At 59.1% G+C, this 20,368-nt stretch overlaps 4 protein-coding genes across 18 annotated transcripts in view; 2 read left to right on the top strand and 2 right to left on the bottom strand.

The window, feature by feature from the left end:
- The window catches only part of LOC100472596 (galactoside 2-alpha-L-fucosyltransferase 2), a 29,580-nt gene extending 24,125 nt beyond the window's left edge, over positions 1 to 5,455 (bottom strand). For all 3 annotated transcript variants that reach the window (XR_004619261.1, XR_004619260.1, XM_011223250.3), the window contains exon 1: positions 5,107 to 5,455. The gene's annotated coding sequence lies outside the window, so the exon portion shown is untranslated. The remainder of the gene's footprint in view (positions 1 to 5,106) is intronic.
- CA11 (carbonic anhydrase 11) lies at positions 90 to 6,494 on the top strand. 2 transcript variants are annotated; one of them, XM_019798245.2, is made up of 9 exons: positions 90 to 629; positions 719 to 793; positions 1,530 to 1,672; positions 3,195 to 3,380; positions 3,595 to 3,690; positions 3,854 to 3,926; positions 4,024 to 4,178; positions 4,423 to 4,588; positions 6,358 to 6,494. In XM_019798245.2, the coding sequence occupies exons 1-9, from the start codon at positions 563 to 565 to the stop codon at positions 6,447 to 6,449; spliced, it is 1,053 nt and encodes a 350-aa protein (XP_019653804.2). In that variant the 5' UTR covers positions 90 to 562; the 3' UTR covers positions 6,450 to 6,494. The 2 variants fall into 2 exon arrangements, with proteins under 2 accessions (XP_019653804.2, XP_002917914.1); XM_002917868.4 differs by lacking the exon at positions 6,358 to 6,494 and adding an exon at positions 5,370 to 5,492 and having other exon boundaries at positions 92 to 629.
- On the top strand, positions 6,473 to 11,748 carry DBP (D-box binding PAR bZIP transcription factor). Its single transcript, XM_034639587.1, has 4 exons — positions 6,473 to 6,648; positions 7,520 to 7,930; positions 9,536 to 9,747; positions 11,241 to 11,748. Exons 1-4 carry the CDS (start codon positions 6,510 to 6,512, stop codon positions 11,454 to 11,456), a joined length of 978 nt encoding a protein of 325 aa, XP_034495478.1. The 5' UTR covers positions 6,473 to 6,509; the 3' UTR covers positions 11,457 to 11,748.
- A 154-nt stretch (positions 11,749 to 11,902) lies between these two features.
- SPHK2 (sphingosine kinase 2) lies at positions 11,903 to 20,351 on the bottom strand. Of its 12 annotated transcripts, none has more exons than XM_019798237.2 (7): positions 20,262 to 20,351; positions 18,922 to 19,076; positions 15,532 to 16,018; positions 14,518 to 14,667; positions 14,272 to 14,366; positions 14,066 to 14,181; positions 11,903 to 13,649 (listed from the first exon to the last, which is right to left on the bottom strand). In XM_019798237.2, the coding sequence occupies exons 2-7, from the start codon at positions 18,958 to 18,960 to the stop codon at positions 12,548 to 12,550; spliced, it is 1,989 nt and encodes a 662-aa protein (XP_019653796.1). In that variant the 5' UTR covers positions 18,961 to 19,076; positions 20,262 to 20,351; the 3' UTR covers positions 11,903 to 12,547. The 12 variants fall into 12 exon arrangements, with proteins under 12 accessions (XP_019653796.1, XP_011221557.1, XP_019653795.1 ...); XM_011223255.3 differs by having other exon boundaries at positions 20,067 to 20,310; XM_019798236.2 differs by having other exon boundaries at positions 18,922 to 19,161; positions 20,067 to 20,310.
- Between the last annotated feature and the right edge of the window lie 17 nt (positions 20,352 to 20,368).

Consider the following 20,368-nt stretch of genomic DNA (forward strand, 5'->3'; position numbering starts at 1 on the left):
CCCCCCCCACAACAACGACAAAAAAAATTAAATAACACCCAGAGAGAGATCAGAGAGGGAGGGGGAGGAGGGAGCGGGGACGAGGGAAGAGAGAGACGGAGAAACAGGAGAGGCAGAAGAGGAGGAGGTGGGGAGACTGGGCGAGAAAGAAGCTGGAGACGGGGGAGACCGGGAGGAGGAGAGAGAGGCAGGATGGAGACATGGGGTTAGGTGGCTCGGGGGAGCTGGAAGAAAAGAGAGCGAAGGGGGGTGTGGATTAGAAACCAGGAGGTAACCCCGGGGAGAAGCAGGAGGCAGAGAAAGGAGTAGGAAGATCGGGAGGTAGAAGGAGACTGGAGGGTTGGGGAAAAGAGGAGAGGCACAGAGAGTGGGGAGAGCAGAGAGGAGTGGATTTGGGGGGTCTCAGTCCCCCGCTGCCTCGGTGTTTGGGGAACGGGACTCCCTCGAGGGAGGAGAGGCAGGCTGGAAGTCCTGGAGGGACAGGGTCCCACAGAGGGGGGAAGGAGGAGCTGAGAGAGGGGGCCAGGACATTGGGAAGGGGTTGCTCAGAGGCCTCCCAGGGATGGGGGTTGCAGCTCGTCTGAGCGCCCCTCGAGCGCTGGTACTCTGGGCCGCACTGGGGGCGGCAGGTAAGGCCCGGGGGTTGGGGCGGGAGCTCCTTGACGGAGCGGTGGGGGTGGGGTGCCAAGGAGAGGGGTTCAGGCTGCTCTCTCCCCAGCTCACATTGGACCTGCACCTGACCCTGAGGACTGGTGGAGCTACAAGGATAATCTCCAGGGAAACTTCGTGCCAGGTGCAGCCAGGGCGGGGACCCAGGAGTCGGGGCTGCCGGGTGCCTCCTTCCTCAGACCCAGGAGCCCTCTCCTCTCAGGACCCAGGAGTCCCAGCCCCTTCCTTCCCTCCTCCCTCCTTCCGGAGTCGGGCCCAGCCTCTGAACCCCAGCAGCTCACCATGGGACATTATAAATGCGCATTTCAAGTAGTGAGTGGGAGTGAGTGGAAGGAAGGAGCGTGGGGGTGCAAGAGAGAGCGTGTGTGTGGGTTTGCAGGGAAAAAGGCAGGTAGGTCTGGCTGCTGCTGGGAACCAGAGGTTCACTGGCCGGGTCTCCTGCCTTGTCCACCCTTCTCCTGCAACTCCTCTCCCCAGTACATTCATCATCCAGCTGTGGGACAAGGGAGATTGAAAGAACTACAACTCCCATGGGCTCTGGGGCAGGCAGGCTGTGGATGAGTAGGCTGATTGCCCTCAGGGCTGCTGGGAGTTGTAGTTCCTTCCCCCAATGACTTAATTGAAGATCGGTTTGATTAAGAAGGGTGCTAGATGGTCTTTGGAAACTCCTCCAGGATTCTTCTAGGACCCAGGATTCTGCATCCCAGCCCCCTCCTCCCTCAGACCCAGGAGTCCCCATCCCCTGCTCTTCCTCTCCTGAGATCTGGGAGTCCAAAACACAGCCTTTTTAGTGGATCCCAGCTTTGGGATCCAGTCCCTATTTCTGACCCCTTTCCTCTCTGCCCCACCCCTGCCTCCAGGGCCTCCTTTCTGGGGCCTGGTGAATGCAGCCTGGAGTCTGTGTGCTGTGGGGAAGCGGCAGAGCCCCGTGGATGTGGAGCTGAAGAGGGTCCTTTATGACCCCTTTCTGCCCCCACTGAGACTCAGCACTGGGGGAGAGAAGGTAAGGGGCCTGCGAGGAGGGGTTACCGAATCCTCTGGGGGTGGGCATGAGCAGGGGTGGGGTGCTGAGGTGGAAGGCCCGCCTGGGGAAAGGAGGGGTACACATGGGTGGAAATGAGGCTCCTTACACTCTAAAATAGATCACCTGTTCTTTCCTCCCCAAACGTGGTTCCCTAGTTTTTCCGTGTCTGTAAAAGCAATGGTAACAGACTACTCCCCGTGCCAGGCAGGGTTTTTAAAGCTTGATCAGCTTGCTAATCCTCCCAACCACCCCATGAGATAGATGCTATTATTCACCTTATTTTAAGGATGCAGAAACGGAGGCACAGAGATTAAGTTACTTGTCTGAGGTCACACAGCTTAAGTGTCACCACTGGGATTCAAACCCAGGCAGTGTGGTCCTAGCATCCAGGCTCCTGCCCACTTTCCAATCCCATTTCTTATAAGAGCTGGCACCCCTCTTCACTCAGCTGCCCCTGCCAAAAGCCGGGTGCTATTCCCAACCCGTTCTCGCCCTCATTCCCATGTCCAGCTGGGTCCTTTTTAGTCTCCCTGCTAAATATCATTCAGATCTTGTCACTTTGTGTCTCCTCCACTGCCCCCACCGTCACCTTGCACCTGGATGGGTGCCAGAGTGTGCTAGCTGGCCTGGTTCTCTGCCTACTGCAATCCATTCTCCACCCCACAGCTAGAGAGATGTTTAAAAACACAAAGCAGATCATGCCACTCTCCTGCTCAAAACCTTTCTATTGGGATAAGTAATACTAACAAACACTTAAACAGCAAGTACTATGTTCCTGGCACTGTGCCAGGTGTGAGATTATATATATTTATATCTATATTTAAATAATCAAATAATTATTTAAATAAGAATACAGAACATCCCATTATTGCCCACAAGGCCCTGTACCATCTGGCTCCTATCATCTTGGTCCCACTGGCCCCTTCACTAGCACTGAAACAGTCTACCTCAGGGCCTTTGCACTTGCTGTTTCCTCTTCCCGGAAGGCCCTTCTCCCTGCTCTTTGCAACGAATTCCTACTGATCCTTTAGGTCTCCATTCAAATGTCACTTTCTCATGAAGACCCTTCCTCATCCCACCACCACCTACCCCAATCTAGGCTGGGTTTCCCATTTTACCTTCTCAGAGCTCTCAGTTCTCCCCCGCATGAGCATAAGATGTAATTAATTAAGCAGTTACTTATATGGTTCATTATTTATTGTCTACCTCTGCTCCATTAGGACATGAGTTCCATGAGGCCCAGGGTTTTTGTCTAATTGTTCATTGCTCTCCTCCTGGCATCCATGGCACATAGTAGCAGCTCAATAAATATTTGTTAGTTGAATAAATTCACTGATACCGAGCACCTGTCATGGGCCAGAACAGACCCTGGGAAGTCACTGGTGTTCCAACTATGCTGAATGATTAAATGATTGGTGGAAGCAGGAAATGTAGGAGTGGAACACAGGAGGGAAAAGACCTTCCCTCTTTGTCCCTGTGACGGCTTCCACCTCTCCTGCAGCTCCGGGGAACACTGTACAACACCGGCCGCCATGTCTCCTTCCTGCCTGCACCCCGGCCCGTGGTCAATGTGTCTGGGGGTCCCCTCCTCTATAGCCACCGACTCAGTGAACTGCGACTGCTATTTGGAGCACGTGATGGAGCTGGCTCTGAACACCAGATCAACCACCAGGGCTTCTCTGCTGAGGTGGTGGCCACTGACCTCTGACCCTTGACCTTCACCCTGAGTTGACCCAATTCCTCCCGCCTGACCTTTCTCTTAATGCCTCACCCCACCCTCCTTCACAGAACTGCCCCCCCAAAGCACTAATCTTTAACCTGACTTGGGACCCCAGGGGTCCAGAGCTGCACCCATTCTCTCCCCTTCTGCTAGGGGACCCCACTCTGTACCCTCCTCCCAGGTACAGCTCATCCACTTCAACCAAGAACTCTACGGGAACCTCAGCGCCGCCTCCCGGGGCCCCAATGGCCTGGCCATTCTCAGCCTCTTTGTCAATGTGAGCCCAGGCAAGATTCTGAGGGAGGGAAGGGCTGGGTGCCTGGAATCGGGTCTGGGGAAGAGGGAATGTGGGAGGCCCAGAGTCCTGGGTCCTGGGGGAGGAAGGGATTGGAGCCTTGGACTTCTGGATTCCTACCTCCTCACCTCATACCCCCCCACAGGTGGCTGGCAGCTCGAACCCCTTCCTCAGCCGCCTCCTTAACCGTGACACCATCACCCGAATCTCCTACAAGAGTAAGTCCCTGGTGCATTGTGGGGGGGGAGCAGTGTGTGCACAGGAGGGGAGTTCATGAGGGGTACTGCTCCTCACTCCAGCCTGGTATTCCCGCAGATGATGCCTACTTTCTTCAAGACCTGAGCCTGGAGCTCCTGTTCCCCGAATCCTTTGGCTTCATCACTTATCAGGGCTCTCTCAGCACACCCCCCTGCTCAGAGACTGTCACCTGGATCCTCATTGACCGGGCCCTCAATATCACCTCCCTCCAGGTGACCCTCTGTCTGCCTCCTCCAGTCCGGCCAACCCATTCCCCGGCCTGGGCATCCCTCTTGGCCTCACCTACGCTCCTTCCTCTTTCCTTGCCTGGCGCTTAGGAGGGTCACACAACCTTTGGGGTTGGGCTGGGGCCGAATAAGACCCCGCCCACCTGCTCCGGGGGCGGGGCTTCCTCTGTGACCCTTCGCCTGGACCGTGCATTATTCACTCTCGGTTTCCCACCCCGTTCCGCGGCAGATGCACTCCCTGAGACTCCTGAGCCAGAATCCTCCGTCCCAGATCTTCCAGAGCCTCAGCGGTAACGGCCGGCCCCTGCAGCCCTTGGCCCACAGGGCCTTGAGGGGCAACAGGGACCCGCGGCACCCGGAGAGGCGCTGCCGAGGCCCCAATTACCGCCTGCATGGTATGGTCCAGTCTGCACCCTCCCCCCGCACGTCTTGGTCTAACTCGTCTATGTGTCTCCCCTTCTTTTCTCAATATGATACAATCCTCCCCACCCCTTTGCTGTTTCTGTATGGTCCTGCCTCCTGAGCTCGCACTCGCTTTCTCCCTTCTACGTGTGTCAAAATGGTACAGTCCTCCTCAAAGCCATAGACCATTGCTGGTCCGTGATTTGTCTTTCCTCTTCACTGCTTGCAACTTGCAACTTGGTATATAACGCGAGCTCCCTGGCTTCCTACTGGACCGTGGTTTCTATTACGATGGCTTTCCAAAATGGTACAGCCCGGATCCCTTCCCTGTTTCCATGTGGTACAATCTCATGCTGTTCCATAATCTGACACACACCCCCTTCCTGAAAATCAACATGGTACAATCCCCTTCCCTTTCTACTGCCTCCCTGTGGTTCGACCCTGTGATCTCACGGCCACCTCTCTAGCTTCTCAATATGGTTTGACCCAGACCCCTCCACCCCATGAATACCTTCACGTAGTTCGGTCCGATGCTGAAGCTGGACGTCCTTATTCCACCCTCCTGCTGCCTCCTGCTGGTTAAACCCAGTGCCAGTCCAGAATCTGAGCGTTTCCCCCAGCTTCTCGACCTGGTCGGGCCGGGTTCCCCCTTCGCGGCCTCCCTGTGGTAGGAGCCCTAAGCGGGCCAGCCCCCGCCCCCTGCAAACCCTCTGCAGGGTCCATCCTATCGTGCCCTAAACTAACACTCCCCCACCGGTGTCGTCTGTTTTACAGTGGATGGTGCCCCCCATGGTCGCTGAGACTCCCCATCGAGGATTGCGCCTGTCCTTTCCAAGTGTCCCCACACGGGGAGGGGAGTCACCCCCAAAACAAAGCTATTAAAGGGACAGAATACTTCCTGTTTCTTAGTGGTCTGATTCTAGGCGCGGCGGGGAAACATTTGGGTACTGAAGAAGCACCCTTCTTCTAGAAACCAGTCTCCCTCTTCCTAAACCTCACTGCTCGGTTTTTTTGGCTTCCTGTTTCCCAAAACCGTCATTTAGACTGGCGGCTCCTTTAAGCGGTGCTTCTTTCACTCCCCCCCAACTCACCCTCCCCATCCGGCAGCACGCGCCGAGCCATGTGCTTCCCCCTCCCGCCTGCCTCATTGGCCCGAACTGGGTCACGGTCCCGCCCCCAGTGCCGTCTCCCATTGGGCAAATGTAGGTCAGGGTCCCGCCTCCCACCTAAAGGCACGGCAACTTCAAGCACTGAACCCCTCACGCGCCCTCCCGGGCCTTGGCGGATCCAGGGGTCCCATTGGCCGTGCGTCTCGAGGGGTCAAGACGCGATTGGCCCACGCTTTCAGCCGGAGGGAGGCACGCGGCTGCGGTGCTTGGCCCAAGAGGCAGGCGGGGGCCGAGAGGAGGGGTGCGCGCTGTGGCGTCGGGTGTTTTGGTTTGGCTTTTTTTTTTTTTCCGCGAAAGAAGTTTGCGTTGGCCACGCCTCAAGGCGGCCGCCTCCTCTTGCCCCCTCCCCCGCCCCTCCGCGCACACCTCTTGGTGCAGATTGCAAAGCGCCTTCCGCTGAGAGAGCTGCAGATTTTGCAAGAGCCAGGCTCGCCCACCTTGTAGAAGGAGCGCCTTGTGTCCCCTTGAACTCTGGGTTGCAAAGAGCCGGCTGCCTGATTTGATCAGCCCCTCACTCGGACTGCATGGTCTTCAGGGACCCTCTTGAGTTGCACGTTTCTGCATTGAGGACTGCAAATCCCCGTCACTCCTAGGGTTTGCAGTGTTCTGGATACTGGAGGCTTGCAAGCTACGCTCGCCCGCCCCTGGGCAGGCACTCGCCCGAACCACTGGAGTGTGCCGCTGACTGGCAGGCCAGCTCTTCGCCTCTCCATGAGCCCGTGAGCCTGCGGGCAGGTGCCCGGTGATGGCGCGGCCCGTGAGCGACAGGACCCCGGCCCCCCTGCTGCTGGGCGGCCCAGCCGGGGCCCCCCCTGGCGGGGGAGCGCTGCTTGGGCTACGGAGCCTTCTGCAGGGGACCAGCAAACCCAAAGAGCCAGCCAGCTGTGAGTTCTAGCCCCCATCTATCCCAAGTGCTGGGGCGGGGGGCTACCTCCTACGTGCGGAGAGTCCATCCTCCAATCGTCGTCTACCCAATTACTAAGGTGTTTAGACTCGTAGATTCCTCAGCACCCAGGATCCAAGTACCGGCGCTCAAGCCCTTCCACTAGAAGGACCCAGGAGTCCCCCAGAGTCCTCCTCTCCGAGGACCCAAGAGTCTGGGCCCCAACCCCCGCTTCCTTTGGTCCTGAGAGTCTGGACCCCTGGGGTCCAGGGAGGAGGGAGGGGGTGTGTCGGATGCTCACACGGTAGTGACACGGGCTTGGGCGGGGCCTCCTAGGGTCACATGGAGTCTAGGGATGAGGAATGTGCCCCAGGAATAGAGCCCCTTCCTGCCCCTTACAGAGTGTGGGGGTGGGGAGAAGAGGCTACAGTGAGCTGGAGGGTAGGCTACAGAGAAATTACAGAACTGTCATTTTTTTCCCTCTCACCTGCCCAACCCTCCACCGACCTCTGTCTGAACTTCCATCCCCCTTCTGTGTCTCTATCCCTTCCCTGGTCTGTGTCCTATCCCTCTTTGGGTCCCTGTCCTCCCCTCTGAGTCGCTGTCTCTCTCTCGGTCTCTGTCCCCCTCTCTCTGTCTCTGCCGCCCCCGTCTGTACCTTCTCTCTCTGGGTCTCTTTCCCTCTCTTGAGACTCTGTCTCTTCTCTTTGGGTTCTTGCCTTCCCTCCTATCTCTCCCTCCCCCGCCTGTCCCCTCTTTCTCTGGATCTCCGCCCCGTGGACTCTATCTCCCCTTTCTTCGTGTATCTCTGTCTCGGGATCTCTTCTCCATCTCTTCCTTCCCGCCCCGCCCGGTCTTTCCCTGGCCCGCAGGTCTCCTGAAGGAAAAGGAGCGCAAGGCGGCTCCGCCGGCAGCCACGGTCCCCGGGCCGGGCCTGGACACGGCGGGCCCGGCGGATGCCCCAGCTGGGGCGGTGGTGGGCGGCGGGTCCCCTCGGGGGCGCCCGGGGGCCGCGCCTGGACCGGGTCTTTTGGCGCCGCTGCTGTGGGAGCGGACGCTGCCGTTCGGCGACGTGGAGTACGTGGACCTGGACGCCTTCTTGCTGGAGCACGGGCTTCCGCCCAGCCCGCCGCCCCCCGGCGGCCCATCACCGGCGCCCTCTCCGGTGCGCACGCCCGCACCCTCCCCGGGGCCCGGTTCCTGCGGCTCAGCTTCCCCTCGTTCCTCCCCAGGGCACGCCCCCACCCGGGCTGCCCTCGGGGCCGCGGGCGGCCACCGCGCAGGTGCGACGGCGGGGGCGGGGCAGGGCCCTGGCGGGGCGGGGCTTGGGCTTCAGGGGCAGGGCTGTGCGGCACTTGGTCCCTGGACGGTGGGGCTGGGCTTGTGCGCCCAAATTCTGGGTCTACCTGGGCGCGAGATGTTGGGAGAGGAGTCCGGATTCTTTGTCCCCTAATGCATCAGGGACTGGGTCTCCTGGATCCATTGGACATGAGGGACTTGGGATCCCAAATTCCAGGAAGCAGGCCCCGTCGGGCGGTAGTGTGGACTGTGCTGTGGGACTTGGTGACTGAGGGTCCGGATACTCGAGGAACCGGGATTAGGATCCCAGAACGCCGGAATTATTTACTGGGGAGTGAACTGCGCTCCCGAATCTGGGCCCGGAATCGGTGGAGTGGGGAAGGACCGTAGCTCCTAGGACCTCTACAGGGCAGAAAGCAAGGTTCGGGCACAGACTTCTGTTTCACCAGGATATAAAAGGCTGGCAGCCCTAGTTGCTGGGTCCTCGAGTGGAGAGGAGCTAGGGTCCGGGGTCCCGCAGTCCGCTGGAGGGGAAAAAGTCGGGGATCTTCATTCTGGGTCTTCCGTTGAGGCGAGGACCGAGAGCTTCCTATGTTCCTGGGAGAGGAGGGGCCTGGGATCCCAGAATCATGTGTTTCCCAGTGGCGACGGAGGTCTAGGGGTCCGTTTGTCAGCGTGTTCCCCAGAGACCAGGAGGGCCTGGATCTTTGGAGGTTGAAAGGTTGGAGCTGAGAGACCCCAGGAAGCAAAAGGAAAAGTGTGCTCCCTCGGGCACTTAGGGGTCTCGACGGGCGGACTGCAGGTTGGGGATTCCTGGGCACACCTGCCCCTGGCCGGACCTCGGGGCAGAACCAGGGCCCTCCAGTTCCCAGCGCACATTCCCGCGCCACGTGAGTCGTCTCCTCCCTCCTCCTTGGTCCTCACTTCGCGCACGCGCGGTGACGCGAAGGGGGCGTGGCCTGGGGAGCTAGAGGGCGCCCGTGGCGGCGGGGGGGCGGGGCGGGAAAGCAGGCGCCCGCACGTGACTGGCCCTGAACCTGTGTCCTCAGCTGACCCCGGCTTGCTCGCTCTTAAAGGCACAGGCCGCCCCTGCCCCTTCTCTTGAACCAACCTCCCAAAAACGTCAGTCATTTCTGCTTCTCCTCCCTTACTCTTCGGGGCCAGTAGCTCCTAAGCGGCTCACCTGAAGTCTTTTCAGTGCACTGGATTTCTTTTCCCTGAACAGCCTAGGATCTAGGCTTTGGTCAGGGATTCTGTAAGCAGAATTCAGGCTAGATAATGGGGAAGGAGCTAACACTGCGAATCTGAAGGCCTGAGATTTCAGAAGCAATACAGCAGGCTCCGATGTTACTTATGGTGTGTCAGTTATAATTGGGCCCGTTTCCCTGTTTGTAAAAGTGGAATTGGTTCCATGATGTCTGAGCACCTTTGTAGCTTAGAGGACCTTCATATTTTAAATTAGAGAGGTTGATCTCTGGTGGGCTCTGTGGTAAACCTCATAAGGAGCTTCCTTGTGGTGGAAGAGATACCTGAGCAGGGAGTAGCCTCCCCCAAATACACATTCAAGCAGCACATTCTGTTTCCCCTAGGTCTGACCTCTCGGGACACACCCAGCCCAGTGGATCCAGACACCGTGGAGGTGCTGATGACATTTGAACCCGACCCAGCCGATTTAGCCCTGTCAAGCATTCCCGGCCACGAGACCTTTGACCCTCGGAGACATCGCTTCTCAGAGGAGGAGCTTAAGCCCCAGCCCATCATGAAGAAGGCCCGGAAGATCCAGGTGCCGGAGGAGCAGAAGGTGAGCACTGCTGGATGTAGGATGCAGGCATGGCCCTTACAGGTCCCACAGCCAGGGATGGCCCTTTCCTCATAGACACGCCTGGGCTTCTCACTGCAGTTAGCTCTCAGGTTCTCTGAAACCGGCAGCCAAGGATCAGTCGTCCATAGCCATGGGGCGCCATGGTGCCAAGGTTTGGGCTTGAGATTTATGAAGATGGTATCACTGTGGGGTGCAGACTCAGCTAGCCCTGCTGGACCTACTAGGACAGGCTTGGAGCTTTGACCAGGCCCTGTTGCTAAGGACAACATCTCTGAGCAGCAGTATCAGTCTGTTTCTTCTGAGCCCCTAGCCAGGCTGGGGCTGGTCCTTTGATCTCTGATTTAGGGCACTCTTCAGGGTGCTTGGATCTGCCTGGGATGCAGACTTTGCCAGCCCCTCTGGGCCTTGCTTCCTGGGCCTGGGCTGCTCCTGGGTGAGAGCCTTCAAGTTCCCATTAGCAGCCAGAGCCACGTTCTGATTTGGGGCAGTGACCGTTTGTTGTTGTTGTTGTTGTTTTTGGGGTTTTTTGGGTTTTTTCCTGGCAGCCTGCCTTTGCCAGTTCTGGGGTCTCCCCTAGTAAGGGGTGCCTGGGCTCCTCTCACCAGACTTCACCATAATTACCTGAAGCCCTGAGGACTGACCTGTAAACCCAGTCTAGACCAGTGGTTTCTCCTGTCACAGGGCCCAAACTGGATTTACCCTAGTAAGCAGGAACTAGGCTTTAATAGAATGGGGGTGGGAGGAGAGCATCTTTTCGAGCTCTGGGTGGCCCTTGTTACTAAGGAGTGGTCCTCCTCCACAGCCAGATTCTAGGACTGGGGAACCCTAAGTGTAATGGTGTGGGGAGGTCTCAGGATGGGCTTCTTTGCTAAGGGACAGCGCTTCTAGCAATCAGGGCCTGTGGGGCAGAAGGCAGCTCTCTGGCCTCTATTCAAGGCCAGAGGGTCAGAGACTGGCTGCAGTTATTGGGACCACTTAGATTGCTGGGGAAGGATGAAGTTGCCTGACAACCAGGTCAAAATGGGACACAAAACCCCATCGCTAGGGAGCCTAGGCTTTCCTTAGCAACCAGGATCTGAGAAGGTGGTGCATAAAGCAGTGCTTTTTACTGGGAGAAGCCCTCAGACCCTGAAGGCCCTGTTGCTAGGGAACAAGCATCCTTAGCAACCAGGGGCTAACTGTAGGCCCTTTGTCCAGTGAGCAGTGGTGGGGTCCGCTTTGCACAGTGGAGACTTGAAGCCCAGTTGCTTGGAGTGGGGAGAACTCTCTCACACCTTAGCTGTTGCTAGGGGCCTGCTCTCCTTAGCAACCAGGCCCTTGGGTACCCATCCTAGGAGAGCCCTGGTATTCTTTGGGCCCCACTGCTGGGCAAGAAGCACTCCAGCGGGTCTTTTAGCTGTCCCCCGGTCCTTGAAGGCACAAGGAAAGCTGCTCCTCCTGGCCCTTAGTGCCTTCTCAAACCCCACCCTCAGGACGAGAAGTATTGGAGCCGGCGGTACAAGAATAACGAGGCAGCCAAGAGGTCCCGAGACGCCCGGCGGCTCAAGGAGAACCAGATATCGGTACGGGCGGCCTTCCTGGAGAAGGAGAACGCCCTGCTGCGGCAGGAAGTCGTGGCCGTGCGCCAGGAGCTGTCCCACTACCGCGCCGTGCTGTCCCGCTACCAGGCCCAGCACGGAGCCCTGTGAGGCCGTCCCCCGCCCCTGCCCGGCGGCCTCGCTCAGACTTGCGCCCTGACGCCCTCTTCCCTCCCCGCCGTGTGGCCCACCGGCCGGCCAGCTGGGTGCCCCAGGGACGTGATGATGCAGATAAATACATTTATATTTTTAAGAAAAAGCGAGCCTCCCCCCTCCCTCGCGGGGGCGGGGAGGGTCCTCTGTGTGTGCCCCTGCCACTTCGGGGACCCCATCCTCCCACTGCCTCCGTTAACACATCCTGAATAAATCTTGAGAACCCCAGAGCCAGCTGTTGTGGGGGAGGAGGCAGCTCCCTGGCCCCAGTTTCAAGGCCATTGGGTCACACTGGCCGCGGTCTGTGGGCAGGTCTGGGCTTCGGCCCATAAAAGGCAGGAGCTACTGGAAGCGCCTAGAATTGGATCCCTACCACAGGCTGCCGGATGCAGAAGGGGCGACGGTCTGAGAGGAATGAAGCGACTGCCTTTATTGCATAGACCTTTTCAATTGCTTTTAAGATTGGGGTCAGCGGACGCACAAGAGGCAGAAGACAGGAGAAATTTGTTTCCCCGCCCCCACCAGCGGGGGGTGGTGGTGGTGGGAGGAACATTAGTGCAAATCAGAGCGTCGGCCCCGGGGAACCTGCCCCTCCTGGGCTGATTGGCCAGTTAAGTGGAGGCACCGGAGTGGATAGGGCGAGACCCGGGCCCTGACTGGCCAATTAACTAAGGCCTCCCCAGCCCATACATCCCAGGTCCCGTCATTGGACAACGCGTAAGACAGTCTCCGCCCTCAGCGGACCTGGCCCCACCAAGAGCCGGAAGCGAGGGCCTGGACCGAGCCCGGCCCTCACTGGTCAGGCACTATCCTCGGGGCCAGCCTATTTGTCGGTAACCGTCAGGACCCCGACGCCCTGGAGTTCGGGCCACACTCCATCCAACATTACCTCTGGTCCCCTGGGGGCGGGCGCAATCCTGAGACGGGGCAAGGGTCCCTGCGTGTGGGGCCTTCGCCCTAACTCTAGCAGCTAGGCCACGCCCCTAGATCAAGGCCCGCCTCCTCGGAATGTCGGCCCCGCCCCCGGCGGGCTGCAAGTTTCGTTAGGTTCAAGGCTCCCGACCCGGGCGGCCCGGAGGCCCAGTGAGCAGTGTACCGAGGCCTGGATGCACCTGCGCCTGCAGTGGCCCATATTCCACCTGCTCTCCGTCCACAGTGAGCACGCCGCGAGGCGTGAGAGGCTCGAGGCGGAAGGCACGGGCCGCAGCGTAGCCCAGCTGCGGACAGCCCAGGCTGAAGTGGCTACCTCGCTCCATGGCCAGAAAAAGGCGCAGCAGCGCAGCCCGCGAGATGCCCCCACGCACCCAGCACAGGTGCACCAGGCCGTCGTCAAAGCGCGCATGGGGAGCTGCCACCAGGTCAGCCCCCAGGTGGCTGGGTGAGATGGCCAACATGAGCACAAAGTCCCCCTCCAGCGTCACCCAGCCTGGGGGAAGTGGGGTGCCCAGAGGAGGGAGCAGGTGGTCAGGTGGGCCCCTGGTAGAGATGGCTTCCGGGGCATCAAGGGTGGGAGGTGGGAGCCCAGAGGTGGTTGGCATTTCTGGGACCCCCTCGGTGATGGGTGACAGTAAAGCCTTAGGTGAGCTAGGTGGTGAGGGCAGCAGGGGGTCTGGGGACAGTGGGGCATCCCCAGCCCCACCCCAGTCTCCGGCCAACTCTGGGCCCCCACCATTGAGGGACAGGATGGGCAGGGGCTCAGGTGAGCCAGGGGAGGTCAGGGCAGGCTTGGGCAGGGGCAAGGGCAGAGGCAGGTCAGACACCGAGCGATGCAGGGGTGAGTGTGCCACAGGCGGGGCAGGAGCCGGGGCCGGGGCCAGGGTCAGCTCTGACTTGGCACGGGGCAGGCCGTGGGCAGGGGTGGGGGAGGCAGGTTCCACAGCGGCAGGGAGGTAGGAGAGGCGTCCGCGGTAGGTGTGCAGGGTGGCGAGGCCCAGCACCGTGCCCAGTGTGAAGCGGGCGCTGCCCAGGGCCCTGAAACGCTCGCTCTGGATGTCCACGTCTGACACGAAGCCCCAGGCCACAGACAGGAAGGAGAAACAGCGGGAGCCCGAGGCCAGCGTCACAGAGAGCAGGTCCAGCGGGCGGCTGCCACCCCGGCAAAGGAGCAGCGAGCAGTTGAGGAGCAGGTCGACACCCAGGGCAGGTTCAAACCTTCACAGCCAGAGATGGACGGACACAGGGGGAAAGAGTAAACGGGGTGGCGTGAGAGACACGGAGCGCAGGGTGGCAGGAGAAAGACACAGAAAGGTGGGGGCCCAGACAGCAGGGGGACCGTTTGGCCACCTCTGGATGGACTCTTCTTACTGAGCCAGGTTCCCTGTCTGTTCTCTCGTCCATAAGCATTCACTCAGTGCACCTGTGAGGCAGGCACAGTTCTGGGCACTAGGGATACAGCTGGGAGCGGACAGGCAGACATGTCTGGGGCGGGGGGAGCAGCCCAGTCAAGACTGATCGACTTGACTGACCGTGGACTATCTGGGGGAGATGTGGGGATAGCCGTGCCAGGTTGCAGGAGGGCTCATCCCTCCCCTCAGGTCCCAGGCTGGCGGACTTGGGACCCCACCTACCCCCCATGCTGGTTCACGGCTCCAGCCAGGGCGTTGCCTGAGCCACAGGGGAGGATGCCCACGGGTGTCTTCACAGCTTCTTCCCAGTCAGGGCGGTCTAGGAGTCCGTTCAGCACCTGCAGGGCGGGACACCGGCCACCTGGGTCCTGGTCCCAGCGCCGGCCTCCAGAATCCCCCAGGGCTCAGGCAGGGTGCCCCTGCCCTACCTCGAACAGCAGCCCATCTCCTGAGACTGTGACGATGCCGTCCCACTCGCTCAGGCTCAGCCCCTGAACCAGCTCCCGGGCATGGTTCTGCCGCTCTAATGTGGGGAACCAGGTGGTGAGCCAGGCTGTTCCACTCTGTCCCACCACCACTCCCCAGGGCTTAGAACTCAGAGGAGTCCTGCCCCCTGCCCGCGCCCCCCCGCCCCCCAGGCCTGGCCCTTACTTCCATCCTGACATGACCCTTACCTGTCTGGATGAGGTTGAAGGACAGCCCAGCTTCGGAGATCATGGGCAGCACGTGGTTCTTACACCACTGCCAGGCCAGACCCCGCCCCCCGAAGGGGTTGACCAGTAGGAGCAATCGGGGGGGCCTTGGTAGCAGCTCGGGGGTTATTTCTGCAAAGAGAGGGGAAGGGGTCTACAGAGGCCACAGACCCAGGCCCCTCACCTTGGAAGCTGGAACTGCAAACAGCCCAGTGGACCAGGTGGAGGGCTGGCACAGCAGCCTGCTGGGAATTCAGGTTTTCTCCAGGGCTTCGGGTGCCCAGGCTCAGGTGTGCAGCCCCGCCCCCCTCTCCCAGGGGCCGAGACAAAGGCAGGGCTTGGATGTCTGATCCCCATGCCCTTTGGACCCATGTGTGGGAGTAGGAAGGGGAGCTGTGGGTTCCACTTTATCCTCAAACACCTGGAATCCAGGATCAGGTTACTCTGCTGTACAAGGCTCCCTCACTGTCACCGTCCCTAAGGGCCCCCAGACAGCCAGCAGGGTCCAGATGCAGACCCTTGACCCTTTACCTTCCTGGCTCAACTGAGGAGCCTGGGTGGGGGCCTCTGCCCAGAAGCCTTCTCTGACTCCCCCCCACCCTCACAGGCTGGATTAGATGTGACCTCTGGGCTCCTGGAACGCCCCAGGGGACTTCTGTGAGTGACTGTCACCCTGGGTGGTGACTAATCATGTCTCAGTCTGCTGCTCTCACGAGGCGCGGAGCTCTGACTCATCGGTGTGGTCAGGGCTCATGGAAGCGGGGGAGGGGATAGAGACAAAAATCTATGAGAGCAGCAGACACAAATCATTTTTCTCTGTCTGTGGTTTCTCTTCCTTCTCTACCCCATCCCTGTGTCTATCACTCTTTCAATACGGACCAAGAGAGACACAGCACAGACAGACACACAGTAGAGAAGAGACAGAGGTGTCCACAGAGGGAAATCCACAGAGACACTAAGGTGGCCCTAGGACAGAGCGGCTGCGTGGTGCCTCACCCCCGTCCCCAGGTAGTGGCAGTCCACGGAGCAGACACATGAGGGCAATGGCCCAGCGCTGGGCCTCAGCGCGGTTCTCCTCGTAGGTGGCTGCCCCGTCGGCCCGAAAGGTGCGGGCGGCTCTGCGCCGGCCCCCGAGCCGACCCCCGCGCCGGCCCTGCGGGTAGGTGTAGACGCAGAAGTAGGCCGCTGAGTCTGAGGGGCTGCGGCTCCGCAGGGTGCAGCAGCCTGACACCTCAGCCAGCGGGACCAGGCCGCCCCGGGGCCGGGCTTCGGGCTTCGGGCGCAGCCGCTGTATGTGCAGGGCCTGTGGTGTGAGAGTGAGGGCGAGGCGGGAGCCCCGGGCCGGGTAGGAGCCGAACTCGCCATGCAGGAGCGGGGTGCTGGCGGCCAATGGCGGCGGCGGTGGGGGGGCCATGGGCTCAGCCCTGTCCAGGGCGCTTCTAGGCCTGTGGCCCCAGCTCCAGGTCAGCTCCTGGTCTGGCCTCTGTGGGGAGGGAGGAGGGCAGGAGTCAGAGTCCAAGACCCCTGTGGCAGGTAGAGAGAAGCAGGGGCAGGGCCTGTGGACAGGAGACAACAAGGGGTGGTGACAGACGAGATGGGAGCATCAGAGACAGACAGGCTCAGACAAGTGTGGGGAGACCCTGAGGACACGGGGCAGAACCCCGTTGAACAGGAAGGCCAGCATCCTGGAGGGTGGACAGCCAGGCATGCAAATGTTCATTCATTTATTTCCCAAATAATTACTCAGTACCCTCTATGTGCCAATCACAGTGCCAGGCCCAGCAAACATAGCAGGGAACAAAACAGACAAAAATCCCTGCCTTGTGGAGTTCATATTCTCGTCAGAAGACAGAAAGACAAGAGAAAGAAGTCAAATGTATAGTATGCTGGATAATAAGGGCTTTGGAGAAGGGTAAGGCAGAGGAGAGAGCTGGATGGTGGAGATATGCAGAGACAGAGAACACAACACACGCACGCACGCACGCATGCACGACGCGCGCACGGTCATCTCCAGATGGAGAAAGTTACACGAGAGAGACACTTGGACACAAAGAAAGAGAGGGATAAGGTCTAAGAGCCAGAGAAACTCCGAGAGAAGGAGACAACCAGCTTCAATGAGATGAAACGCAGGATGATGAGAGTAAGAGTTCAGGGGCTCCAGGAGGTCCTCTGAGGGTCAGAAAGACAAAGGACAGAAAGAGCAGATAAGAGGGGCAGGACGGAGGGGTGTAGACGGCTGGAGAGACCAAGAAAGGGATGGGACATGGAGGAACTAAGGAGTCAGCTAGAGGAGCCACATGCAGGCGCCTGCGAGGGACAGGGGCCAAGAGCTGGACCCCGAGCACTGACCTGGGCGTCTGGCAGCCTGCTCTCCAGGGAGGGGGTGGGAGCCAGGCCTGAGGTCCCCTCCCCAGAGGCCTTCCCCCTGCCCTCTGCCCAGCTTTTGCCTCCTTCCTGCTCACCTTTGTTCCCCACCGCCCCGCCCACCCAGCCAGCTGCCAGTCCTGCCCCTCACCTTCCCGGGCCCAGTGCTGCCCCAGACACACCCCCATCTGTGGACTCACCCTCAGGAGTCACCTCTGCTCCCTGCCCTGGGCAGCTCCCTCGGGCCCCGCCCCTAAGCTTGCACTGACCAGCGCCCCCATCCCTGAGCTCAAATCAGGCTTAGATACAAAGTCCTAGATCTCCTCCAGTCCTGGGCCTGAGCCTCTGTCCCTAGGTCCTCGAATCTCTGGCCTGGTCTCCATTCTCTCCACCCACTCTGGTCCCCCAGACCTGGGCCTGGGTCTCCATCAGAAGGTCCCCCCCCCCCAACTCCATAAGCCTGAGTCTCTGTCTCCGGTTTCTCCGGTCCCGGTCCTCCATCCCCACCCCATTTCCAGAACACAGTCCCAGACCTGGGTTTCCATTCCTGGATCCCTCAGTCCCGGTTTTGGTTTCCATCTCCATCCCACACCCCTGATACCCCAGTCCCGGCCTCCGTCTCCGTTCCTCTTGGTCCCGCGGTCCCCCAGACTCGGGTCCCTGGCCCTACCCCCGCACCCTCCTCACACGCCGAGTCCTCCTCCAGGCGGCCCCTCAAATCAGCACCAACCGCCCCCATCAGACCCAGGGGTGGGGGGAGGGTGTGCATCCGCTCAGCCAATGGGCGCGCGGCCGACCTGAGCCACGCCAGTGAGGGCGCGCGGGGGGCGGGGCCGGCCAGCTCGCGAGCTTGGCGCAGGGGCCAGCCGAGGGCGAGCTTGAGAACTGGGCGGGGCATCGAGCTTCGCGAGATCTGCTACCATGGTAAGTGAGGGCACACGCGCAGCAGAGGCGGCGTCACGACCCCACAGCCAGCGCCGCTGGCTCCATCTTTGTGGAGGGCAAGTGGTAGCCCTGCCCCATCCATTGAGTTTTTAAAAGAAAAAAGGCAGGACGGAGGAGATCTTCAGCTGCAGACAGAGACTGACCCTAACACAGGTAAACAAGACCCAGAGCTATGCAAATGGAGTTAGTAAAAGAGACCCAGAAAAGCAGAGTCAGAGGCAGTGAGAGACTTAGAGAAAGAGAGTGCTGCCTGTTTTTCAGATAGTTACAGAAAGTCAGACAAACAGAGATATATACAAAGAGACAAAGACAATAGAATTGAGAATATGCAAGGTTAAGGACACAAGAAAACCCAGAAAATGATGGACACAGATACTTCTGGGATGAAAATCAGGGAGGAGAGGCTCCCATTAATTCACCAACTATTTGCCTTGGACTCAAACCAGAGTCGAGGCAGCATAACATGGACATCTGCCTAGTGAATGACCCAGTAACATGGCAAGACAGAGAAACAAGGAGAGAGATGGGGGAAAACAGTATCTGAGAGAGACTTCTAGGCCAGGGGTAAGGGAGGAAGACAATGTTCGAGGAAGACAACGCTGAGAGGAAGTGAGCCCAAGAGACAGAAAACAAAAATGTTGACAGAGGGACATAGAGAGGCAAAGACATAGTGAAGTGGAGAGAAAGCAAGGCAAGTTTAATGTCAGGAGACCAAGAAACAGAATGGTAGAAAGACACATGCAGAAAGAGACAGGGACAGAATTTGCTAGAAAGCGATGAATGGAGGACGTTCTTTTATTGTCAAACAACGTACCTTGTGTTCAACCCAGAGTAGCAACAGCACCAGATAATATATGCCACAGAAATACCCAGAGAGGGCGGGTGGGGACAGAAACCCAGGAAGAAGGAGAGACAGGGAAATACACACCTTAGTTTGGGAGAAAGAAAAGCAGGCACACTGGACCGACAAAGATGCTGGGACTCAAAGACAGAGACCAAGTCACCAAGGCAAAGGAACAGAGACAAGGAAATTGTGTCCCATGCTGTGGTGATCTTAACTTTCAGAGGGACCCTTACCTGATCCCGCTGCTCCTCTGCTTCAAGGTGTCCATTCATCTGCTGGCCCTCTGCTGTGTTACCACATCAGCAAGACCCTGGTCCTGGGTGGCAGGCCATGGGAGGGTGGTATGGGCAGGAAGTCAGGCCTCACAGTGGGGACCCGGCCTTAGGCTCTGCGGAGGACAGGTGAATAAGGAGCATCAGGGGCAGACTGCAGGCCGGGCTGGATGTGTTGGAGGCCAAAGGGGCAGGGCTTCCCTGAGGAAGGAGAAAAGAGGGGACAGATCGGCTTCGTCACTGCCCCAGCCAGTCCATCTGGTCCTACCCAAGATAGGCTAACAATAGGAGTGGAGGCTAATTTGTACTGAGCAGTTATATGCAATGCACTGTTCTAAGCATTTATACTAACTTATGTAAAGCTGGAAAATACTCTGTGTGCCAAGCCTATTATCCCCTTTTTCAGGATAAGGAAATAAGGCACAAAGAGGTTAAGCGACTTGCCCAAGGTCACACTGTTGTTAGTAATTAGCACGGCCATAATTTGAATTTGGCTACAGCCGACAAGACCCCATCTCACCATCTTTGTATGTCTGTGCTTCTCCCCGAATCTCCATCTTCCCTCTCTTTCTAGGTCTCCTTGTCACCCCCTGAGTCTCCATTCCCCTCACTCTCCGTCTCTGTCCACTCCCGCTCTGGGCCTCCAATCCTCCTCCCTTCTAAATCTTTATCTCCTTCCCAGTCTCTTCTCCCTTCTCTTTCAGGAGCCTTTTTCCCATTCCCTTTGCACCCCACACCCCAAGCCTGGGGCTTCAGTGCGCCTCCTCCGCATTCCAGTACCGTGCAAAGCCCTCACACAGAGCGCGCGGGGCCACTCGAATCTCTCCGGAAGGGAAAAGCAGCCCTCAAGAGGTAGAGGCTGAGGAGGGGTCAGAGAAGGGGCAGGGGGAGAAGACGAATATAAAAATTGGAAATAGAGGATGCTATAGACTGGGCTGCAGCAAGAAGTTCCCGGGTTAGATCTCAGGTAGGACTTCCAGAGCAGCGGCTGCGCCTAAGAAGCGCCGCACGAGCTAAGAGAGGTGAGCCTGATAAGGAAACTCCTGAAGCGTAGGGTCAGAGGTTTCCCGAGGTCCTGACAAGCCCCGCCAGCTCCGCCTCCTTACCTCCAATACGCGGCCCGCCGGGTCCTCCAGGAGCCACAGAGAGGCCGTCGCTGTCGGGCCAGAGCGTCACCGTACGCCGCGACCTCCTAGCGCCGAGCGACATCTCTCTAGCTCCCAAATCCCTTTCTTCCGGAAGACTATCGAGAACAGGGACTGGGTAGGGCCAGAGAGGCCCCCGACGAGCTCGCCACCCACCCCTAGTCCTTGACGTAGCGCTTGTTCCCGGTGGGTTGTTCTTCCACTTATTCCGGAATCGCCCATTCCGCCGCTCTGCAATTAGCCATAGAGAGGCCCGACTCGAG

Source organism: Ailuropoda melanoleuca, chromosome 12 (assembly GCF_002007445.2).
Source record: "Ailuropoda melanoleuca isolate Jingjing chromosome 12, ASM200744v2, whole genome shotgun sequence".
Lineage (NCBI taxonomy): Eukaryota > Metazoa > Chordata > Mammalia > Carnivora > Ursidae > Ailuropoda > Ailuropoda melanoleuca.

What these genes read in the sequence shown, in the direction of transcription:
- SPHK2 (XM_019798233.2), bottom strand. Translation starts at nt 17,797, where the DNA reads ATGCCCCGCCCAGTTCTCAAGCTCGCCCTCGGCTGGCCCCTGCGCCAA. An exon ending in GCCACTACCTGGGGACGGGG is followed by an intron (nt 14,668 to 15,531) that starts GTGAGGCACCAC and finishes CTCTCTTTGCAG; the next exon opens with AAATAACCCCCGAGCTGCTA. An exon ending in CTTCAACCTCATCCAGACAG is followed by an intron (nt 14,367 to 14,517) that starts GTAAGGGTCATG and finishes TCCCCACATTAG; the next exon opens with AGCGGCAGAACCATGCCCGG.
- CA11 (XM_019798245.2), top strand. Translation starts at nt 563, where the DNA reads ATGGGGGTTGCAGCTCGTCTGAGCGCCCCTCGAGCGCTGGTACTCTGG. An exon ending in GGCCGCACTGGGGGCGGCAG is followed by an intron (nt 630 to 718) that starts GTAAGGCCCGGG and finishes CTCTCTCCCCAG; the next exon opens with CTCACATTGGACCTGCACCT. An exon ending in TCAATATCACCTCCCTCCAG is followed by an intron (nt 4,179 to 4,422) that starts GTGACCCTCTGT and finishes GTTCCGCGGCAG; the next exon opens with ATGCACTCCCTGAGACTCCT.
- DBP (XM_034639587.1), top strand. Translation starts at nt 6,510, where the DNA reads ATGGCGCGGCCCGTGAGCGACAGGACCCCGGCCCCCCTGCTGCTGGGC. An exon ending in ACCCAAAGAGCCAGCCAGCT is followed by an intron (nt 6,649 to 7,519) that starts GTGAGTTCTAGC and finishes CCTGGCCCGCAG; the next exon opens with GTCTCCTGAAGGAAAAGGAG. An exon ending in CGCGGGCGGCCACCGCGCAG is followed by an intron (nt 7,931 to 9,535) that starts GTGCGACGGCGG and finishes TGTTTCCCCTAG; the next exon opens with GTCTGACCTCTCGGGACACA.